Raw genomic sequence first — 19,314 nt, forward strand, 5'->3', positions numbered from 1 at the left:
TGTCTCCGGCAGAGTAGGGAATAGGGTCTTCTGGGGAGGGAACCTCCCCGGGGAGCCCCCCACCACCACTCGGGTTGCCTTCCAGTGGCCTCCCTTGCTTCTCCCACTCCCGGCTCCTGCTGTACCCTGAGCTGGCTCAGGGCTTGGGCCTTGGACCCTGAGTACAGAATCCCCTGTGAGACATTTCCAAGGCACACTCTGGCAGAGACTGTCCGCACCAGGGAGGCCCAAGGGGCCCCTGCCCACCCTCAGGCCCGGGGCGCTGTCTCCTCCTAGCCTGGGGAGACATCTCAGCTCCACTTCCTCTTTTTCTCCTTTGTTCGCCAGTCTGAGGCTGAGAACCAAGGTTGAGGTCAAATGCTGGGGCTGGCTGGAGGGAGTAGCAGGTCCCCCGAGAACATGTTTCCTCTGTCCTCAGGGGCTGTGCCTCCTGACGGTGTCCCCCACCCCCAGCAGGGCCCTCACCTTGGCCTTGAGCAGTGGCATGGCCTAAGCACATGCCATGCCCACCCCTGACATGCCCCCCAAGCCCCTTGCTGTTGATGCCTTCCTGAGGGCTCAGACATGACTCCTTTCTGGAATGTTCCTTTGGCCTGGGGGTTGCCCTCCTCTCACTGTGCTCCAGTTCTGCTCTTGGGGAGGTTCCCAGGAACCCAAAGAGCTGGTGGAACCCCTCGTCTTTGACTCCTGGGTTTTCCAGGCCACGCCTCCTGCCGAGGCTTCTGCTGCCCACCCCTAAGGGAGATCCCCACCTTCTCTGCGCTTCTAGCACACCTGCTTCTTCCGTAGGACATGTCACGGGGCAGGAGGGGTGGGGAGGCGGGCACACGGTCCCCTCCAGACCCAGCAGCTCCACTTTGGAAAGGGACAGGGATAGGCCAAGTACACGTCAAGAGCCGAGGCTGGGTCTGCCCCGTCACTCCCCTTGCCCAGAGAGGGGTAGTCTCCCTCCATGCAGGCCTCAGACCTCCACCTGAAGGGCCTCTGCTGACCCTGCTCACACCCTTTTCTGGGCTGACCCAACTACCACTTTTGTAGTGAGCAGAGGGTGCCTTCAGTTCAGCTGACATTGGGATAGTCTCCTGTGAAGGCTGTATCCCAGCCTTTCCTGAGGCAGGGAGAGAGCAGAGGAGGCCAGGGGGACCTGGGGCCAGTGGGAGGGCGAGAGACCAGCCAGGAGCGGGGCCTGTCACCAGAGTGGCTACCTTAAGTAGATGGAAGGGTGGGGAATTTTGAGTCTTATGGCTCAGTGTTTGCAGCCAACCTTCCAGTTTGACAGGCAAGGAGACTGAGGCCAGGAAAGGGGGCACGTAGCGGGTAGGCAGCAGGGTCTGATCTACCTTCCAGTCATTTCCAGCCAGAAACCAGCACGGCCTGTCCTCCTCCCCGTCCGCATACCATCACCATCCCACCCTAGGCTGAGTCCCGGCCTCTCCTCCCCCGCCACCTCCTCTCTCACCATCTTTCTCTCTCCCACCAGCTTCCGGGGTGCAAGGCTCCAGTCTGCCCGCCTGCAGCTCGCCTCCTTTCACCGACCTCTCCCGCCCTGGAGCGTGTGTGTGTGTGTGTGTGTATGTGTGTGTGTGTCTGTGCACGCGCGGTGTGTGTGTGTGTGTGCGCGCGTGGGCCACCCGCCTCTCTTCCTCCCGCAGGCACCGACCCCCGGCCCACCCCACCCTCAGTGGCCCCCTGGGGGCCCGGCCCCTCTGCCCACACGGGACTTGGGCGGTTCTTGTTTCTTCTTGTATCTCCCTGTTTTCTCCCCTCTCTCTCTGCCCCTCCAGTGATCTAGACAGAGACTTTTGGAATAACAATGAGAGCACAGTGCAGCAGAAATGGAGCTCCTACCCTCCCAAGGAGTTTATTCTAAACATTTCACCCTACGCCCCTTATGGCGACCCACGACTGTCCCTCAAGTGAGTGACTTTACCTGGTTTGATCATATGTACCCAGTACCCTCGCACGCCCTCCTTCCCCCTCCTGGCCCTCCCCCCACCTCCCCACCCGTGCACCCCATGGGCAGGCCGACCATGGAGACGAGCAACCCCTCCTGCCCCCCCACCCTCACCTGCCTGCCCCTGTCCCGTCCCCTCCCCCAGGGCCAGCCACCAGGAGCGCCCCCCACCCCACTCCGCAGCCACACCCGGCTCCCCAGCTGGCCCCCACGGCCCCCGCCCCCTCTGTGCAGTCAGGATGGGGTTGCCCGTTTTGGTTTTTTTTTTGGATCCCCTCTCTCTTGGTGTGGCTCGCTTTTTCCTCCCTGCTGTGTGCTGCTGCCCTGGCTGCTCCGGTTGGTGGTCGGTGGTCTCTCGTGGAGGTGGTGGCGGTGATGGTGGTGGTGGTGATGAACTCTGACTAACACGGCTTTCTCTCTCTCCCTGCCTTGGGGCCTCCTGGCCTGGACAGCCCGCTCTTCCTCCGTCGTTAACCCTTCGTTGTCCTGTGGGATAGACTTGGAGGTGGCTGCCCTCCCACCCCCGCCGCCCGGCCCCAGGCGGTGGGGAGGGCCCCTCCGTTGTCGTGGTGCGTGGTTCTCCGACCCCCAGCCGCCCCGTCCCCTCTCTCCTCTCTGCAGGCTCCGCTGGTGACCCATTTGCAGTGCTGACGTCTCTCTCTCTCTCTCTGTCTGTCTCTTGTCTGTCCGTCTCTCTGTCCTCCTCCTCCTCTCTCACTGCCTCTTTTTTCCTTTTATCTGTCGTTGTTTCTCCTCCTCTGACCCCACCCCGCCCCCACCCCCACGTGTGGCCTGCCCTCTCCCCCACCGCCACCCCCGGTTGCCCCTCTGGCCCGGCTGCCTCATGGTACGTCCAGTGGCACCCTCCTGGCAGGCGCCAAAGTGGCCGCCGCGGCGGGGCTGGCGGTGGAGCGGGAAGGCCGGCTGGGGGAGAAGCCGGCAGCGGCGCCGCCACCCGGAGAGGACGCCTTGAGAAGCGGCGGGGCTGCCCCCAGCGAGCCGGGCAGCGGTGGCAAGGCGGCGGGGAGAGGCCGCTGGCGGACGGTGCAGAGCCACCTGGCCGCCGGGAAGCTCAACTTGTCCAAGTGAGTGATGGCCCCACGGCCGCCGGAGCCGTGAGCTCAGGCCTGCCCTCTCACCCCCGCCTCCTGCCAGTGTGGACAGCGGGACCCCTGGCATGCCCGCTGCTGCCCCCAGAGGTGCCGTCCTCGGCCCCTGGCTCATCCCATCCCTTCACAAAACTCCCATCATCCTTGCCACCCGGCACGACCTACTCAGCCATGCACCGTGCATCTCAGCCTCCGGTTGCCACCCCCATCGGTTTCTCTTTGCCAGTGACCAGATCATTTCATTTTCTGCCCCCAGGGCAGCTTCATTTCAGTCCTTGGGTCATCCCATCCTCTTTGACTGGCTGCCCCATCTCGACCTCCATGGGCACCAGGCCACAACTGTTAGCCACTGGACCATCCATCCCTGGGGAGCTGGCCCAGCCTCAGCCTATTTTCTGCTGCTCATCTGCCACCGGGCCTTCCCTCTTGCAACCAGCACAAAGCTCTAGACCCAGAGGTCGAGCCATTTCATCTTGACCATCAGGTGACTCCATTGGCTTGTCCCAGTCTTGCTTGCATCATGACACCATCTGTTCCTTGGACCCGCTGTGAGCAGCTGGGAGGTCCCCACTGGCTCATCCCCATTGACTGTCCCGGTCTCGGTCGGTGACCTGTCCTGCTCTCAGCTGTTGGGACTGGATGTTGTTGGAGGTTGGGTTGTTGAGCCCCCAGCTAACTTTTCTGACAAGGGTGGTCTGGATGTCAGACAGAAGAGCCATTTCCCTTTTAATAACTTCTGAGCTGGCCAAACAGTCAGTCTAGTCCCTCCCTGGGAGCAGACATAGGGTGGGCCTCTATTCTCTGCAGATATTAAGTTCCTCCCTCCCGCCATGGGGCAGCCTTATTCTCATCTTGGCTCTTAGAACCTTCCATTTCCCCACAGCTAAGCCTCCCAAGCTCTAAATCCCTGGAACTATGACCGTTCTCACCTACTGGGACGTAGGTTCCATTTTCGGCTTTTAGAACCGCCTCGTTCCCAGCTAAGGCAGGAGCCTCTCACTTAGAAGGCCAACAGCCCTGACCCCTTCTTGGTGGCCGGGCCGGTTCTCTTCAGCAAACCTGTGGTTCCCGCCAATGGGACCACTGAGGACCACCACACTGAGACCTCGTTTGCTCATCGGCCTGAAGGAGCACCAGCCGATGTGCCCCCTGACGTGGAGCCTCAGGAAGGCCCCAGAGGGAAGCCCCAGCGTCCTTCAGAGAGCCAGGCCCAGCGCCCCGCCCTCACCGGGTTACTCTGGCCACAGACTCTGAGCTGCTGAGGCCTCCATGCTCTCCGCTGGCTCCAGGCCTGGAGGAACCGATTTTAGTCTCCCTGTGACTGAGAGGTTGTAAATTGGACTAATTCTGGATGTGATAGAAAACCAAAATGAGGTCAGCGAGGAGGAGGAGGAGGCGGCCGCCCCCGTGCCGGCCTCCCCTCTCCTCAGCCTGCCCCCGGGGAGCGTGGGCCCACCCGGCCAGCCAGGCCACGGCCTGCCCCTGGGGGTCACCCTGATGCCAGGCCTGAGCCAGGTGAGGCTGCCACCCCTGAAGACCCCAGCCAAGACCCCAGCTGAAGCCATATTTTGCTTTTCTCTTTCTTCTTTCCTTTCTGTCCTTTCTCTCTCTCTCTCTTCTTTTCTTTCTTACTTTCTCTCTTTATTCTTCTCTGACTTTCTGTCCCTCCTTTGCTCTCCCTCTTCTCGCTTTCTCTCTCTCAGCCCACAGGGGCAGCCTAACTGTTGTCCTTTTGGTTCCCAGGGTGGGCTCAGGGGGTGAGCCAGGCTGCCTGGTCATGGTGAACGTGGCTCCAGGGGCCCCAGGGCCTCCCTAGGGCGGCTCGGGTGGGGGAGGGGGGTGTCCCATCTGCCCTGTGGTCCCAGACCAGGAGGCGGCAAGCTATCTCTCTAAGAGATCTGATAGGAAATAGGCTTTGCAAGTCAGGTCCTCTCTTTTATGACTACTCAGCCCCAAAGCCACCATAGACAACATGTAAATGAATGCCAGTGGTTGCATTCGAGTAAAACTTTATTTATGAAAACAAGCGTCGAGTCAGATTTGGCCCACAGGCCGTAATTTGCCAACCCCTGCCCTGGACGATTGAATGGAAGAAGGAGGGAAGGGACAGAAGACGAGGAGGGTGGGTCCCCTGAGGCTCTGGCCCTGCAGGTGCTGAAAGCTCTGGCCAGGAGACAAAGCAGACAGGTTGCCAGAGGAGGCCAGTGGTCTTTGAGACCTCCTTCTGCCTCCATTTCCTGAGACATCTGTAGCTTCCCCTGGCAAGGGAGCAAGGACCAGTAGCATATTTCCCTGGGCCTGACCTCATTAGGTTCCCATGGCAACCCTGTGATGGAGGCAGCTCGGAATTTTTACCCCCATTTTACAGATGAGTAAACTGAGAGGTCGCCTCCTTTTCCCAAAGTCCCTCAGTGAGGAAGCAGCAGAGATGGGTCCTGAACCCTGGGTCTCTCTGACCCCAGACTGCCTCTGATGAGCCATGTCCTGTTCCCAGCATGTTTCAGAGATGCTGGTGGCCCATGAGGCAGGGGCCCTATTGCAGATGCATAGAGGACAGGATAATTACCCTGTTCTTTGTCAGAACTTGGGCAATCCGAGTTCTGCCAAGCAGCCGGCCAAGTGGTTTCCTGAGTTCCCTCCTCCGACTGGGAGTCATTCCCAAGATACTGGGAAAGGAAACTAAGCCTCGGAAACAAGGAACCCCAGAAGGGTTCCCCGTGCCAGAGCCTGAACCCTGAGGGAGCACCGGCCAGAGGGCAGAGGTCCTGGAGGCCCGGGACACGCCCCAGCCTCTGAGGACAAAGCAGGACAACTGTTAGCTGCTCCTGACTCACCACACGTTACTAGGCCAGCTCCACGCTGGCCTGGATTTCCTGGTGTCTCCAAAGGCCTGTAGCACTTACAGCACAGAGGCGGACTTTCTTGGGGTCCCCCAGTGAGATGGTGGGAGGGGGTGGCCCAGCTCCCTCCACCCCCTCCCGCTCCAGCAGGACAGGCAGCCATGGGGCCCTGGGACCCGCCTTCACCACACGGCCAGCGGCGCAGCTCCGCGGCCTGCTCAGACCAGCACAGAGGTCGGCTCAGACAGGAGGTATCAGGCACTAGCTGAGCCAGGGCCGGGGTGGGGGGCTGGGCGGGCCACCTGGGGGCCTCTGGGTGGGTGTGGGGCCTGGTGGTGGCCTCCTGGGTGAGTTAGTGGTGGCGACGGCAGCGGTGACAGCTCGGATGGAGGCCCGGCGAGGTATTCCGGCAGAGCGCGCCCGACACTGGGGCCTCCTCGTCCTGGCCCTAGGCGTCTTTCTCCTCCACTGTGATCCCTTCACCTGCTTCTCCTTTCTCTCCTCTCCTCCACCTGCCCCAAGTTTCGAGGACTCCACCCTGTCCACGGCCACTACCCTTGAATCTATCCCCAGCTCCACGGGAGAGCCGAAATGCCAGCGACCCCGCACCCTGACGCGGCAGCAGAGCCTGCAGCAGCCGCTGAGCCAGCACCAGCGGGGCCGGCAGCCCAGCCAGCCCACCACCAGCCAGAGCCTGGGCCAGCTGCAGGCCCACGCGGCCTCAGTGCCCGGCCCCAACCCCCGGGCCCACGGCCGGGGCCAGGCACGGCAAGGCTCCTCGGCCGGCTCCAAGTACCGGCCGGCCGGCGGCCGCAGCCGCTCCAACCCGGGCAGCTGGGACCACGTGGTGGGGCAGATTCGAAACCGAGGCTTGGACATGAAATCCTTCCTGTAAGTGCCCTGCTTGAGCGGCCCGGCCCCCACCTCCCTGACCCAGCCTCTTTTCCTCCCCGTCTCCTTTGGAGCAGCTGGCTCTGAACCACGCTTAGCCCTCCGTCTCCAAGGCAAGGTGCCCGGCAGACTCGGGCACCCTCTCCCCAGCCTCTTGTGGCTCGTGGCTCGTCCCTGAAGCGCCCCCCTTCCCATGGAAGGACTTGTATCTGAGCCACCCCCTGAAGACCCCAACCCCCCGCCCCGATGTCCTCCAAAGCCAGTGGAGACACTAGGGGATGCTACCGAGGTCCCCAGATCTGTCTCTCCCCTTCTGGCCAGGCCCAGGCTCTCCTGGCCTCCCTGTCACCTCTCTCCTCTCTCCTCCTAAACCTGGTCTCCTTCACTCCAGCGCCCAGGCCTCGCCTCCTCCCATCCCTGTAACCCGACTCTGCTCACCTTCCGGCCCTGCACTTCCTCCCTCCCTCCCTCCCACTTCCCCTGTCCCTGCCTGGGGCCCTGTCCTCTGTCCCTCTGATGACCTTCCATAGCCACCTGCCCTCCACTTCCCTCCCTGGCTCCCACCATGACCCGTTCATTCCCTGAGAACAAACCTCAAAATGTCCCCCCAAAGCTTTAGAAAACATCTCTGTATCAGAGGCTTTTTCAAAGTGCACAGGTCAGAGAGGTAACAACACCCCATCTGTGTCTGGCCTTAACCATTCCCCTCCACTGGATGTGTCCCTCACCCACCCCCTGCTGTGTGCCCACTTGCCCCTCCCGCACTGGCAGGGCCCCACCTGGGGTGCCCTCTGCCCAGTGTCCCTCTGGGCATCTACACTCACTCTCCGAGCCCAGGGCCGGCCTGGGCTTCAGTCCCTGATGTTACCTCCTTCCTCTGGCCTAACGTGACCTTCCTTCCAGGCTCTGGGGATTATTCTCAACACCCAGGTCTTTCCTGGGAGCACTTTACATGGAGCAGGAGACCAGCACACTAAGCCTGGGAGAGGAGAAAGGGAGGAGGAAGGGGAAGGCCAAGGTGAAGGCCCAGCTCACTGGCAAAATGTGAGGATTCTGAGCGTCCTTCAGGGCTCGTGCCTCCGGCTGAGACCCCAGCCCGAAAGGCGGGCAGGAGTGCTACCCCTGGGAGGGGCAGCCCAACGGAAGACACCCCCCTGCGCCAGCTTCCTGTACCCTTGGCCCTGGCCAGGCAGGAACATGCCATGCCGCCTGTGACTCTACTTGGCCAAACTAGGCAGCGCATCTGCTGGGGCTTTTCCCCACCCGAGGACCGTCAGGAATTCAGCGGACGCCGGCCTGAGACAAGACAGCCAACAGAGCCTCCTGGCCTGCAGAAGGGCGGTTTGTCCTGGGGCGGATGCTGTGGCACCGGCGTGGATTGGAAGAGTGATGGGAATCGGTTCTGCCGTGGCTTGAGCAGAACGGAGAGCCGCCGGGAACCCTGCACCCCTCTGCTCCTCCTGACTGCAGGCAGCCATCTGCACAGCCATCACCCTGCCTCCCAGTCTGTAGCTGTCACGTGGGAGCAGGGGCCATGCCCAGGCTTCGGGAAGAAAGCAGCCAGCCTCAGAAAGGCCGCTGGTACCCCTTCCTCTGCCCACCCCTTCTCTAGCCGGCCAGGATTCGATGAGCATCACTCTCGTCCCAGCATCAGCGCTTCTTCTGCCCACTGCGGTGTCTGCGCCCCTCACCGGCCGGCCAGCCCCAGGGCTCACCCCAGTTCCCCACCTCTCCCACTTGTAGTCCCTCACAGCAGGGGTCTGCAAACTTTTCCTATAAAGGACCAGATTTATAAATAATTTAGGCTCTGAGGGACACGTGGGCTCGATCACATTAAAAAAAAAAAGCAATATTTTTAAAATGTACAAACCATTCTTAGCTTGTGGGTTGCACAAAACAGGCCACCAGCTGTAGCTTGCCAGCCCCTGACCCCTCTCACAGTTCAGCTGGCCTGCTTCTGATATCCTTCTCTCACCACAAATGCTGGGGACCCACACAGAGAGTCAGGGTGAGAAGGCTAACCAGGACCCCCCAAATCCCACTACCTCTTGCAGGGAGAAGGCGTTCCTCCTGCTTCCAGGATGTGACCACCCCCCTCAACACCGCCAGCTTCTCCCCACATCTCTTCCTCTTGCCCTTCACTCGTGCCTCTGCGGCCTGCGATGCCATGGAGAATGACAAACCAGGAACTTATGCAGAGCAGCCGTTTTGTTTTGAAGAAGAGCAAAAGGAGTATCTGAAAAATGCATTAACCAGGGAAAAACATGTTGTTTTCGTTGGGTTTGACTTCCCCCAGCACAACCAGCTTCCAGGCAGTCAAATGGAATTTTACCAACTGTGAAACAGTACCAGTGGGCAGGGAACAAAGGAAAAAACGAGGATTCGTCCTGAGGAAAGGGGGGCGTTCTTTCCGAAAGTTAGATGCCGGTGCAGGTGTCAGCCTGGAGCAGCCATGGCCAGGACGAAGATGCAAAGACAAAGAAGTCAGCATCCACCGGCTCCAGATCCCACGGCCTTCCCCCACTATCTAAGACCCCCGCCCCTTCCCCTCTGTTGTCATGTCTCACTCGCCTTTATGACGACCTCTCCAGCAACTCTCCAGGGCGACCAACCTCTTCGTGCTCTTGGACGGTGGTTGAAGCGGGAGACCTCCTGGCCCAGGACTCCCACCCTCTGGGACGTCCCATCAGGCTGGCCATCTTTCCCTTGGTGGCTTGCCTGCCGCTTCTGAGAATCGCTCTCCCTGTGTTCAGTTGAGAAGCCAAAGCGGGGGGAGCTCAGCCAAGCACCCAGAAAAACCTACAAACTGCAATGGACTAGAGGGGCAGAGGGGCACTTTTCACCCCTGGAAAGGGCAGGCAGCCCCACAACCGCCCAGCGGTTCTCTGAGAGAAGCTGGCCTGGAAGACGTCACCACTTGACCTCTGGCCCCACGCTGCTGCCCACATGATGATTCCTAGGCCATCAGAACTGAGCCTCCCTCAGGGCACGATTCCTCCAGACCACCCTGACTGTGGACACAGGTCCCTCGAGTCCTGCCAGGCTCTCTACAGACCTTGCCAGCTTTCTGCACTTTCTGTCTCTCTCTCTCTCTTTGCCCCTTGGCGCCTTCTGGACTGATTCTCCAAGGAAAGGCCCCTGAACTGGACCCCAAAGCCTTGGTGGCTATTCCCCAGATCTCCAGGAAGGGGGACCCAGGAGAAGGCGCAGGATGGCCAGCCCACCATGTGCCAGAAGAGACTAACGTTCTCCTCCAATGGGCCGAGTCTCTAAGGACCTGGGAGGGAGCCCCCCAGACCTGCCTCCTGGCGGCCAGGACCCAGGGATGTCTTGATGAGGGACTTCTCTGGATGCAGCGCCCTCTGGGTTTCCAAGCTTTCTAAGAACTTCCTGCCTGGAAGCCCAAACCCCTGCCCGCAGGGTCCCCAAGCAAGATGGCAGCAGAGGGCCTCCCCCTACCTTCTCCCAGGGGCCCAGGTGCTCTGAGTAGCCTCTGGTCTTTGTTCAGCCCAAGATGAATGAACCTGGCATATGGACCGTGTCCCCGGGCCTGGGCTCCATTCCTCCTAGCCTTCCCTGCGGGTTTTCTTGGGGCATCCCAGCCACACGCCTCTGCCCAGCCCCTCCTTGGTGGCGAGCTGGGTCTCAGGCTGCAGACACCTCCACTCCATTCCCCTCCCTTCCCCATCGGCCCGCCGCCCCCGCCTTCTCCCCTCCTCTGCTCTACAACTGTTGACAGTGCTGAAGTTTGGTTTCTCTTCTGCAGGCCAGTTTCTTACGCTGCTGTTTTCTTCTCTCTCTTTGTCTCTGTCTCTGTCTCTCTCTCCTCCCCCTCCCTGGCCCCCGCCACCCCGCGGGGCCTCCTCCTCCTCTCCCCCCGCTGGTGGGCTGCCCACCCCGCCCCCCGGGCAGGGAAGGCCGGATGGTGGTGCTATCCTTGGTCTTAGGGCTTTCGGAACAGGATGACTTTGCCAATATCCCTGACCTGCAAAACCCAGGAACCCAGCAGAACCAGAACGCTCAGGGGGACAAGAGGTACGAGCACAGGCGAGGGCCTGCGGCGGCCGTGGCAGAGGAGGAGGCGTGGAGAGGCTCCCAGCCTCGACCCCCGGCTGCTGGACAAGGCAGCGGCACCTTCTGCGGATGCTGGAGCGGGAGGACAACCCCTCCCCAGCTGGCGCCCTCACACCTGCCACGCTGGTGGTGTCCCTTGGGCCTGAGGCCAGTGTGGCTGTCCTGGGACCATTCTGGATCAAGCCTGCTCCCCGGGCCTGCCTGCCCTCGCCCGGAGCAAGCCAGCCTTTCGGCCCCATCTTCCTGCTTGGCTCCCCTCTGCTGCCCCCTCATCTTTCATTTCTGTCCCACCCGACCCAGAAATCCCAGTTTCTCTGGTGGTTGGTGGGCGGCGGGGATGTTAGGGAGGGGGCGTCAGCCTGTTTTCCCTCATCCCCGCCACCTCAACCTCCCTCTTGCCTGGAGGTCCCCCTGGGGTGATGGTCACACACACACACACCCCACCCCTGCGGAGATGTGACCCGGCTGCTCAGGGCTGATGGAAGAGGAGGCCCTGGCAGGGAAGATCTGGGGCCTAAGAAAGGCCCAGGGATCAGAAAGAACCAGAAAGGCAGCCCCCCCCTGAGCCTGAGATAACTCAGGGAACGGGGTGGGTGGGGGGTAAGAGCAGGTGGCAGGGGCTGGTCAGGCCCTCTGTCACTGGGAGCCCTGCAGCTGGCCTTCGGGAGTAGCCCGCGTGGCCCCAGCATGGGCTGAGCAGAGGGCTGGGCATTTAACCATCTGTCGCCCTGGTCATCAGGAGCCAAAGGAAGCATCATCTGATGCCCTCACCTCAAGGAGGGAGCGGAGCGCTCTCATGGAGAAGGGTCGGGCAAAGGTCAAGGGACCCAGGGTTCAGGCAGCATCACTAAGGCAGGATGACCCTGCACCTGGTCTGGCCGCCGCCTCCCGCCTGGCCTTGGGCTGGGTCAGGTACATACCTGTAATCGCGGGAGGAGGACTCATCCTCTTGATTGGGTTGTACTTTTCATCAGACCAAAGGCCTATAGGAGAGTTGTGTGGCCTGACAGCCAGGCCACCTCCTTCTAGCTCTGGTTTTGAGACATTGGGCAAGTCACAGCCCTTCTCTGGGCCTCTGCTTCCTCGTCTGTCAAGTGAGGGATTGGACAGGGTGACCCCTTCCAACTCGGACATGCTAAGCCTCTAGCGAGGGAGCAGCCCCTCGGGTTGAGGCATGGGTCAGAGCCTGTCTGCCAGGCAGGGACCCTGACCCTCACTCACTAAGAGCCCGAAAGGTGCAGGAGGGACTGTCCCAGGCTGCTGCTGGGGGCCTGTGCAGGAGGGGAGGACAGGCCGAGTTTGCCAACTTGCTGTCTCTGCAGTGGCTTCTGGAAACCCAACTCTCCTATGTTCTTCCCATCCCAAGTTCACAGTGGCATGTCTGGTGGGCAAAGCCACAAGTGAACAGAGAGTGGGAGGGGAGCATGGGACCAGCTCTTCCACTCACGGGCACAAATGGTGTCACACCCTGAGCCCAGGTCCAGGGATGCGGGAGGAGCCGAGTCTGCCACCTCCAGGCCACTGGAACCATCGGAGTCCCGGCTTCCCACAGGCCAGCCAGAGGTCTTTGGGGGAGAGGGCTAGGGGCCGCAGGAGCTGGAGCCCTCTGAAAGCCTTGCTAAGAACCCGAGCTCCTGGACGACAAAGGTGTGAAGCGTGAGGGAGCAGATGCAGGCTGGAAACGAGATTTCACATCACCCATGTGTTAATTAACTGGCTCCATTTTCACCCACCGCCTATTTTTACCTCCTTGCCACTCAGGTCTCACTCCATATTTTAACACACTCATCCCTTCTGATCATTGCATCAGTCGTCCCCTGCCTTTCTGGGAAAGGTGGGTGTGGAGGTGGGGGCCCTGCGCCCTCGCCCCCACCCAGCCTGACTTTCAGAGTGGACCCAGGCCATTCCCACCCAGTCACACCTACTCCATTCTGGAAGCTCATTTCTCATGGCTGTTGGGGTGTTTCTCAGGCAATGGGCCACTGCTAGGGTGCTTCCTGCCCGGCACTCTCCCCTCCCCCAAGCTTGGCATTGGCATCACCCTCCGGGCACCGGGCACTTTAGGGTCCACCCTTCTGGGCTCCTGGCTGCATGGACCTTGCAATGGTGAGATTGGGTCAGCTGTTCCCTTCCTCCTCAGCTTCTGCCTCCACGTCCAGGGTTCGCCCTCCAGTCCCAGCGCCCCCTTCTCCACCCAGCTGACCCCTTGGCCAGGTGTCTCCGGGGTAGCAGATGGGTGGCCCACGGCTGTGGTAGGGGAGAGCATCCAGCCCCCCCAGGTCTATTAGCCGCAGGTTCCCGGGAGACAGAAGAGCCCTAGGAGGAGGTGTGGCCACTCCAGGTCCCAAGCAAGGTGGGAGTGCATTTAGCAAGTCACTGCCCCCCACTCCCACAGTTCTTGGTGGCCCTGAAGCACCCCCCATCCAGGACCCCCCAGACCCCTAGGCCTCAGTGCTGGAGCCCCAAGAGATGCAGACGGCTCCTGGGCCCGCGAGGGGGAGGGAAGGAGGCCACGGCTGCTCCTGGCTCCCACACCCTACTCGCCCGGCCCACCTCACCAGCGCTGCCCTGCACCCACGCATGCCTCATGCCCTGTCCGTCCCTCTCACCATCGCTTCTCGGGATCCAAATGGTTTCCATCATGGCCCCACCCCCCAGAGTGGGGTGGGGGGCAGGACGGGACCTGGCCACCCCATCGCTGCCCCCCGCTCCGAAGCCACCATGCTTCCTCCGTCCCGGTGTGTGTCCCCGCCTCCTCTCGGCCTCTCCTCTCGGCCGCCTCGCTCCTTGTCCCCTTGTCCACCCTGCAGCCTCTTCACTTGTGTCCGACTAACCTTTCTTGGCTTCTCTCCCTCCCTCCCTGTCTCCTTCCTCCCATCTGCTCCTCACAGGGGTGCCCCGGGCCAGGCTGGGCCCCTCCGCCTCTCCCCCTGCCTCTGTGCCCCGTCTCTCTGTCTCTCTCTGTCCTGTGACCTCCGGTAGCTTCAGTGGTGCTGACCATCTTTTCCCAGGCTGCTTGGCAGCTGTGCTGATGCTGTGGTGTGGCCAGAATAACTCCGACTTTCTCATACCTTCAGCAGTCAATCTTGGCTCTCTCCTCCTCTCCCACTCTATTTTTAACCTGACTTTACCTCTCCAGCTATTTCAGTCTCCTCTTCCTCCCCGTGCCTGTCTGCGTGAGCACGTGTCCGTGTGTGTGTGTCTGTGATGCGTGCATGCGTGCGCGTGCTCTGCTGTGGCCCCGCCTCTGGGAGGGTGCCCCGCGTGTTCCGGCTCGGGTGGGGCGTTTTCCGTGCTGTCTGGACGAGGCCGGGTTCTCACAGCAGGTGCACCGTGCGTCTGACTCTTGTGGCGTCTGTCCCCAAAACTGCTCCCTGCTTTTTCTGTTTCAGTGTGTCCCGGTTCACACGCACCCCTTGGCATGCCCGGGCCTCCCTGAATGTGTGTCCTCTTGGAATCTAAGTGTGCACAGCGCTGCGTGTGCGTCATCTTGCTACCTCTGGTCGATCCGCCTGGTTGCCCATGCCATTTCTCTCCCTGTTGCCTGGGTGTCTGTCGTGCTTGTGTGCACTCGTGTGTGTTTATGTGTGTTTGTGTGTGTGTGTGTGTTCACACAGCCTGCTGTTGGGTCCTGGTGTCTTCTCTCCAGGGCCTGGCATACTCCATGCATGTCCTGTCTGCCTGTTGTAGCCAACCGTGGCTGCTGGTGGCTGGTCCATTCCGAGGGCCATGACTTGTGTCCAGCCTGTGTGTGCCTCCGAGTCTATGGTTCTGGTAGCCTCGAAGCTGTTCTACCGTAGCCCGTCATGAGCCCCATGCTCCTCACCACACGGTCCCTTCCTCACTGCCTGCCCCCACCTCTCTGTCTCATGGGATGTTCCAGCCTGGTCCCTGGACAGGCTTCCTGAATCCCGGCTAGACAGAGACTGGCTCACCACCCAGCCGCTGGGCCAGAGAGCCCAGCTTCCGGGGGGGCCATGCAGAGTCAGGGTGTAGATAGGGGCCTGGAGTGGAACCATCAGAGCCGGGGGCTTTTCAGTGGGACCCTGTCTTCCTCTGACCCCGGGTGAGAGCCTTATCAAAGTGCAGTCCTCAGAGTGGGAGGAGGGTGGAGACTGGGGAGCAAGGCAGTGTAGAGTTGCCCCATCCAGTAGGTGGCCATTTAAATTATGTCAATCAAAAGAAAAAATTCGGTTCTCAGTTGTACTGGCCACGTTTCAGATGCTCAATAGCCACACGTGGACATGGAAATTTCTAGTGGACAGGGCTGTGTGGACACCGGTCCCAACCTCACCTGGTCAGTCTCGTGTGTCTAAAGGGCACCTGTATTCCTGCTGAGCCTGAACAAACAGGTGGGGCCTCCAGGAGACAGGAGCTCTGGGAGTGTTTGCCAAGGGAAATGACGCGGACAGGGGAGCTGGACACGCTGTCTCGGGAGCCTCCCTCCTGGGCTGGGGCCAGCAGGGCTGGAGGGAGCCTCTAGGGAGGGCGGTGCTCAGAGAGCACCACGTGAGCAGGGGCTGCAGGGTGGGGTGCTTTCTATGGGACAGGAGGGGTGGGAACACGGGCCAAAAAAGCAGCTGCCAGGGGATGTCCAGCCGGATCACGCAGGGGCAGAGGCGAGGGGGAGGTCTCCTGCTGGCCCGCAGGAGGTGGCAGCCGCTTGGGTACCAGAAGGTCCTGCCGCCTCCCAGGCCGGCGGCGCCCAGTCCAGCCCACCTCCAAGCCCACACTCATTCAGATCCCTTCCTGCCCCCAGGTTGCCTGCAGGAGGGAAGGCAGTGAACACAGCCCCAGTGCCCGGCCAGACGCCCCACGATGAGTCTGACCGCCGGACCGAGCCTCGTTCCTCCGTCTCAGACCTCGTCAACTCCCTCACCAGTGAGATGCTTATGGTGAGAAGGGCCGGGGGCAGTGGGTGGGGAGCATGGGGGTCAGTCATGCAGGAGAATGACCCTGGTGGCCAAGTGAGCCTGCCCTGCCTCCTTTTCCAGCTCTTTTACCCCAGCAGCCTCTCTGTGCTTCAGTTTCCTCATCTGTCAAGACAGACTAAGAATTCCCATCCTCCTCCCGTCTCTGGGTGGAGCCAGGGCCTTAGAAAATCTGATACATGGTCCTAGGAGGAAAGGCTTGTGGACCAAGCACTTGGAGCGGAAGGTGTCCCCTCTCTTGGAGGGACCGCCCGCTGAGTGGAGGTGTCAGGTGGCACTCCGGGACCCCGTTGCTGGGGGTCAGCTGAGGCCCAAAGAGAACAAGAGAGCAGAACCCCTCTGGTCCTAGTCCTTCTGAGTGGACCCACCCTCCTGGGATCCCGGCCCTGTGGATCTGGGGTGTTCTCTCTAGGGGAGAGGTTGTGGCGTCACATGGCACCCCCTGGTGGCAGCAGTGAGTCACAGCCATTTGCCCCACCTGCACTTTCCAAAGGGCTCCTTGGAGGGCCCAAGGCCCCAGGGCGAGCCCCCTGTGATTGGGCAGCCGCAGAGGTCAGGCCAGAGTCAGTCAAAGGCCTGGCAGCCCAGAAGTCCCAGGAAGGCTTGGCGAGGACCCACCTGAGGGTGGGAACCCAGTGCCTGCTAGATTCCTAGTGGAGACAAATCATTTCCCATCCCTGGACCTGGGTGTCCCACCCTCCTCCCCTTACTCCTCCCTGTCTTCTCCATCCCTCCTGTAGAGAAGGAAAGGGGCTTGGTGGGCTCCCGGGCCCTTGCTAGACCTGACATCATTCAATTCAGTGTTCCCTTGCCCACCATTCTGACACAACACCCCCCACCTTCCCAGAGGTCCCACCCTCCTGCCATTTAGGGTTCTGGCTGGCTCAAACCATCCATACACTCCCCTTTTCTAGATTGTGATAGGCACACACATCACTGGGAGATCTCATTAAAATGCAGATTCCCAGTCAGCAGGCCTGCCACGGGCCCAAGTCTGCATTTCTCTGGAATATAGAGTAGGGTATCAGATTTTTCCACATTCCAGATCTGGGCTTCCTTCAGCCTCTCCCCTCTCCCCTTCTTCCTGCCCGCCCTGAGCCCTGCCTGCCTGGTCCTCCACCACCTTCCTGCCTGTCTTCCCCCACCCATGTAAATCAGCCCGGCCTTCCTCTCCTCTGGACGGGCCTTCGGCACAGTCCATCCCTCCTCCCTGCACAGCCTCTTAATTGGTTCCAGCTTCCCGGTAGCCAGGTTCCCAGAAGGGACAGCCCTTTCCCAGCCAGCTCGCCTGCCCCTTGCTGCCTCCAGGGAGGGGCCGGCAGCCTCAGGCAGAAGGGAGTGCAGGCCCCAGAGCCCTCTCACGTGCTCAGCGGATGCTCAGAGGTGGGCAGGCAGGGTCTAATTGCCTAGCCTTAGGCCACAGCTGGGTCACTGGCATTAACAGTGATGATGAAGATGAATAGGGCAGAAGGAAACCAGGCCCCAGGCTGATCTCCAGGTCCCAGACTGTCCGAAGCTCAGGGGTCAGGAAACAAGTCGGGCACCCAATATAGCCTTTCAGACCAAGGGACTGAGGGGAGGGGGTCAGAGAGGAGGCCTAGCCATACCCGCATCTGGGTTGCTCCTGCCTGCTTACCAGAGCTGGGGCTGAAGTAGCACCTCCTCCAGCCCTTGGTGGGGAGGGCGGGGGTGGCGTGGCGTGGCTAGCTTGGTTGCCATGGATACAGATCCAGGAGCTGCCCCAGCTGGTTAATTAGGGCTCAGGGCTGTGGTTTGGGAAGACTGGGAGTGGACACAGAGCCACTGCCCACTTCTGAGGTGAAGTCCACTGGCCCAGGTTAAGACTCTCAGCACCAGACCACCCTGTTTGCGAACCAAGATCCAAATAACCAGACCAGGAGGGGCTGGGGCCACCTGTGCTCCGGTCACCAGGGTCTCCACCCCAGTTTTAGAAGGCATGGGGTGGGGCAAGTGGTCCTGGAAGGGACTGCATGCCCCAGGCTCTCAGTTCGTGGCCAGCAGTGGCAGGCGCCAGGCTGCAGAACAGGACCACAGAAGGGTCCCTTTAACCTTCCCTGGAACCCCATTACATAGGTCTGTCTCATGGTCTCACTCTATAGATGCAAAAACTGAGGTTCAGAGGGAGTGGGGCCAGTAGGAGGAGAAGGAAGGAGCTCCCGGGGAAAACTGGACCTGAGCTGGAAAGCCAGATTCTCAGTGGGCCTGAATGGAGCTTGCACAGGGCTGCCTGGATCCGGCCAAGGGGTGGGGCTGGGGGACCCACTTCTGCTGTGAGAAGAATAGGGGAGGCAGCTCCGCCCTGCTCCCACCTCCAGGCAGGACCAGGGGTGTGGCTGGTGAAGCCCCAGACACTGGACCTGAGTGCAAGAGTGAGGGCAGCTGGAAGGGCATTCATGATGGCCGGGCGCTGACCTGCATTTGAATTCTAGCCCATCACTTAGTCACAGGCTGTTTGAGGCAATAATCTCTGTGCCCCAAACCAGACTAGAGCCCAGTAGTGTCTGCTTCATCAGGAAGTTGGAGGGAGTAGCTGAGGGCAAAGCGAACAGGGCAGAGCCGGGCCCAGGGTGGTTACTATTGGTGTGATCTGGGTGCCTCTCACCTGAGGCAGGGGAGTCCACACACTGGCTTGAGGGGGACGGTGGGAGAGTCTCAAAATCACCCTGGGATGTGGGCCTGCTTTGGTGGCAAGAGTGGACTTTCAAGTCAGAGAGAGTCCATACTGCTGTGCAATCTTGGACTTGTGACTTAACCTCTCTGAACCAGTCTCCTGAGCTAAAGAGTGGTCATAACTGCCTCTCCCAGCTGTTGTCAGGATTCAGCAAGAAGGTGATGTAAGAGACTTCTGCCGTGCTTGGTGCACATCATACATATTCGTGTCATCTGTATTCCTTAGTAGTTCAGAGCCTAGGGCCGCCTCTCCAGGAGGAAGGAGGGGGCACAGAAAAGTCTCCTGCAGGGGAAGGGGCGAAATGAAACCGGTTCCAGCAGTTTTGTCTTAAATGTGGTACCCTGGGCCCCACCCTGGCTCTTAATCCCCTCAGGAGCTTTTAGAGAGAGGAATTGTTGTTGTTCAGTTGCTGAGTCGTGTCCAATTCTTTTGCAACCCCATGGACTGTAGCCCACCAGGCTCCTCTGCCCATGGCATGCTCCAGGCAAGAACACTAGAGTGGGTTGCCATTTCCTTCTGCAGGGGATCTTCCCGAGCCAGGGATTGAACCCGGGTCTCCTGCACTGCCCGGCAGATTCTTTACCACTGAGCCACCTGGGAAGCCCAGAGTACAGAATGCCTGGACCATGTGGATCCCTGGGTCAGAGGCGGAATTGAGGATAGGACCCGGGGAAGGATGCAGGTGGCTGGGGAAGGACAGGATTCTAAAACCTAACCACGTGTCCCCAGTGAGCAACCACAGCTGGGAACACTTGGCTGAGAGACCCGCCCCCAGCTACTTCCCATTTTTTCGACTTCCTCCGGGGAATGGGACACCCATGCC

General features: G+C 60.7%; 1 protein-coding gene across 9 annotated transcripts in view; it reads left to right on the top strand.

Moving 5' to 3' along the window:
* Positions 1–19,314, top strand: part of SYT7 (synaptotagmin 7) — a 63,801-nt gene that overhangs the window by 33,143 nt on the left and 11,344 nt on the right. Inside the window, exons 4-8 of one of the 9 annotated variants that reach the window (XM_070359039.1) lie at positions 1,785–1,916; positions 2,812–3,039; positions 6,426–6,794; positions 10,707–10,829; positions 15,628–15,763. In XM_070359039.1, coding sequence (XP_070215140.1) covers positions 1,785–1,916; positions 2,812–3,039; positions 6,426–6,794; positions 10,707–10,829; positions 15,628–15,763 — 988 coding nt within the window. Of the gene's footprint in view, positions 1–1,784; positions 1,917–2,811; positions 3,040–6,269; positions 6,795–10,706; positions 10,830–15,627; positions 15,764–19,314 lie in introns of those variants that run through there. The other 8 variants (XM_070359040.1, XM_070359042.1, XM_070359041.1 and 5 more) reach the window with 8 other exon arrangements.

This window comes from Bos mutus, chromosome 22 (assembly GCF_027580195.1).
Source record: "Bos mutus isolate GX-2022 chromosome 22, NWIPB_WYAK_1.1, whole genome shotgun sequence".
NCBI classification, from domain to species: domain Eukaryota; kingdom Metazoa; phylum Chordata; class Mammalia; order Artiodactyla; family Bovidae; genus Bos; species Bos mutus.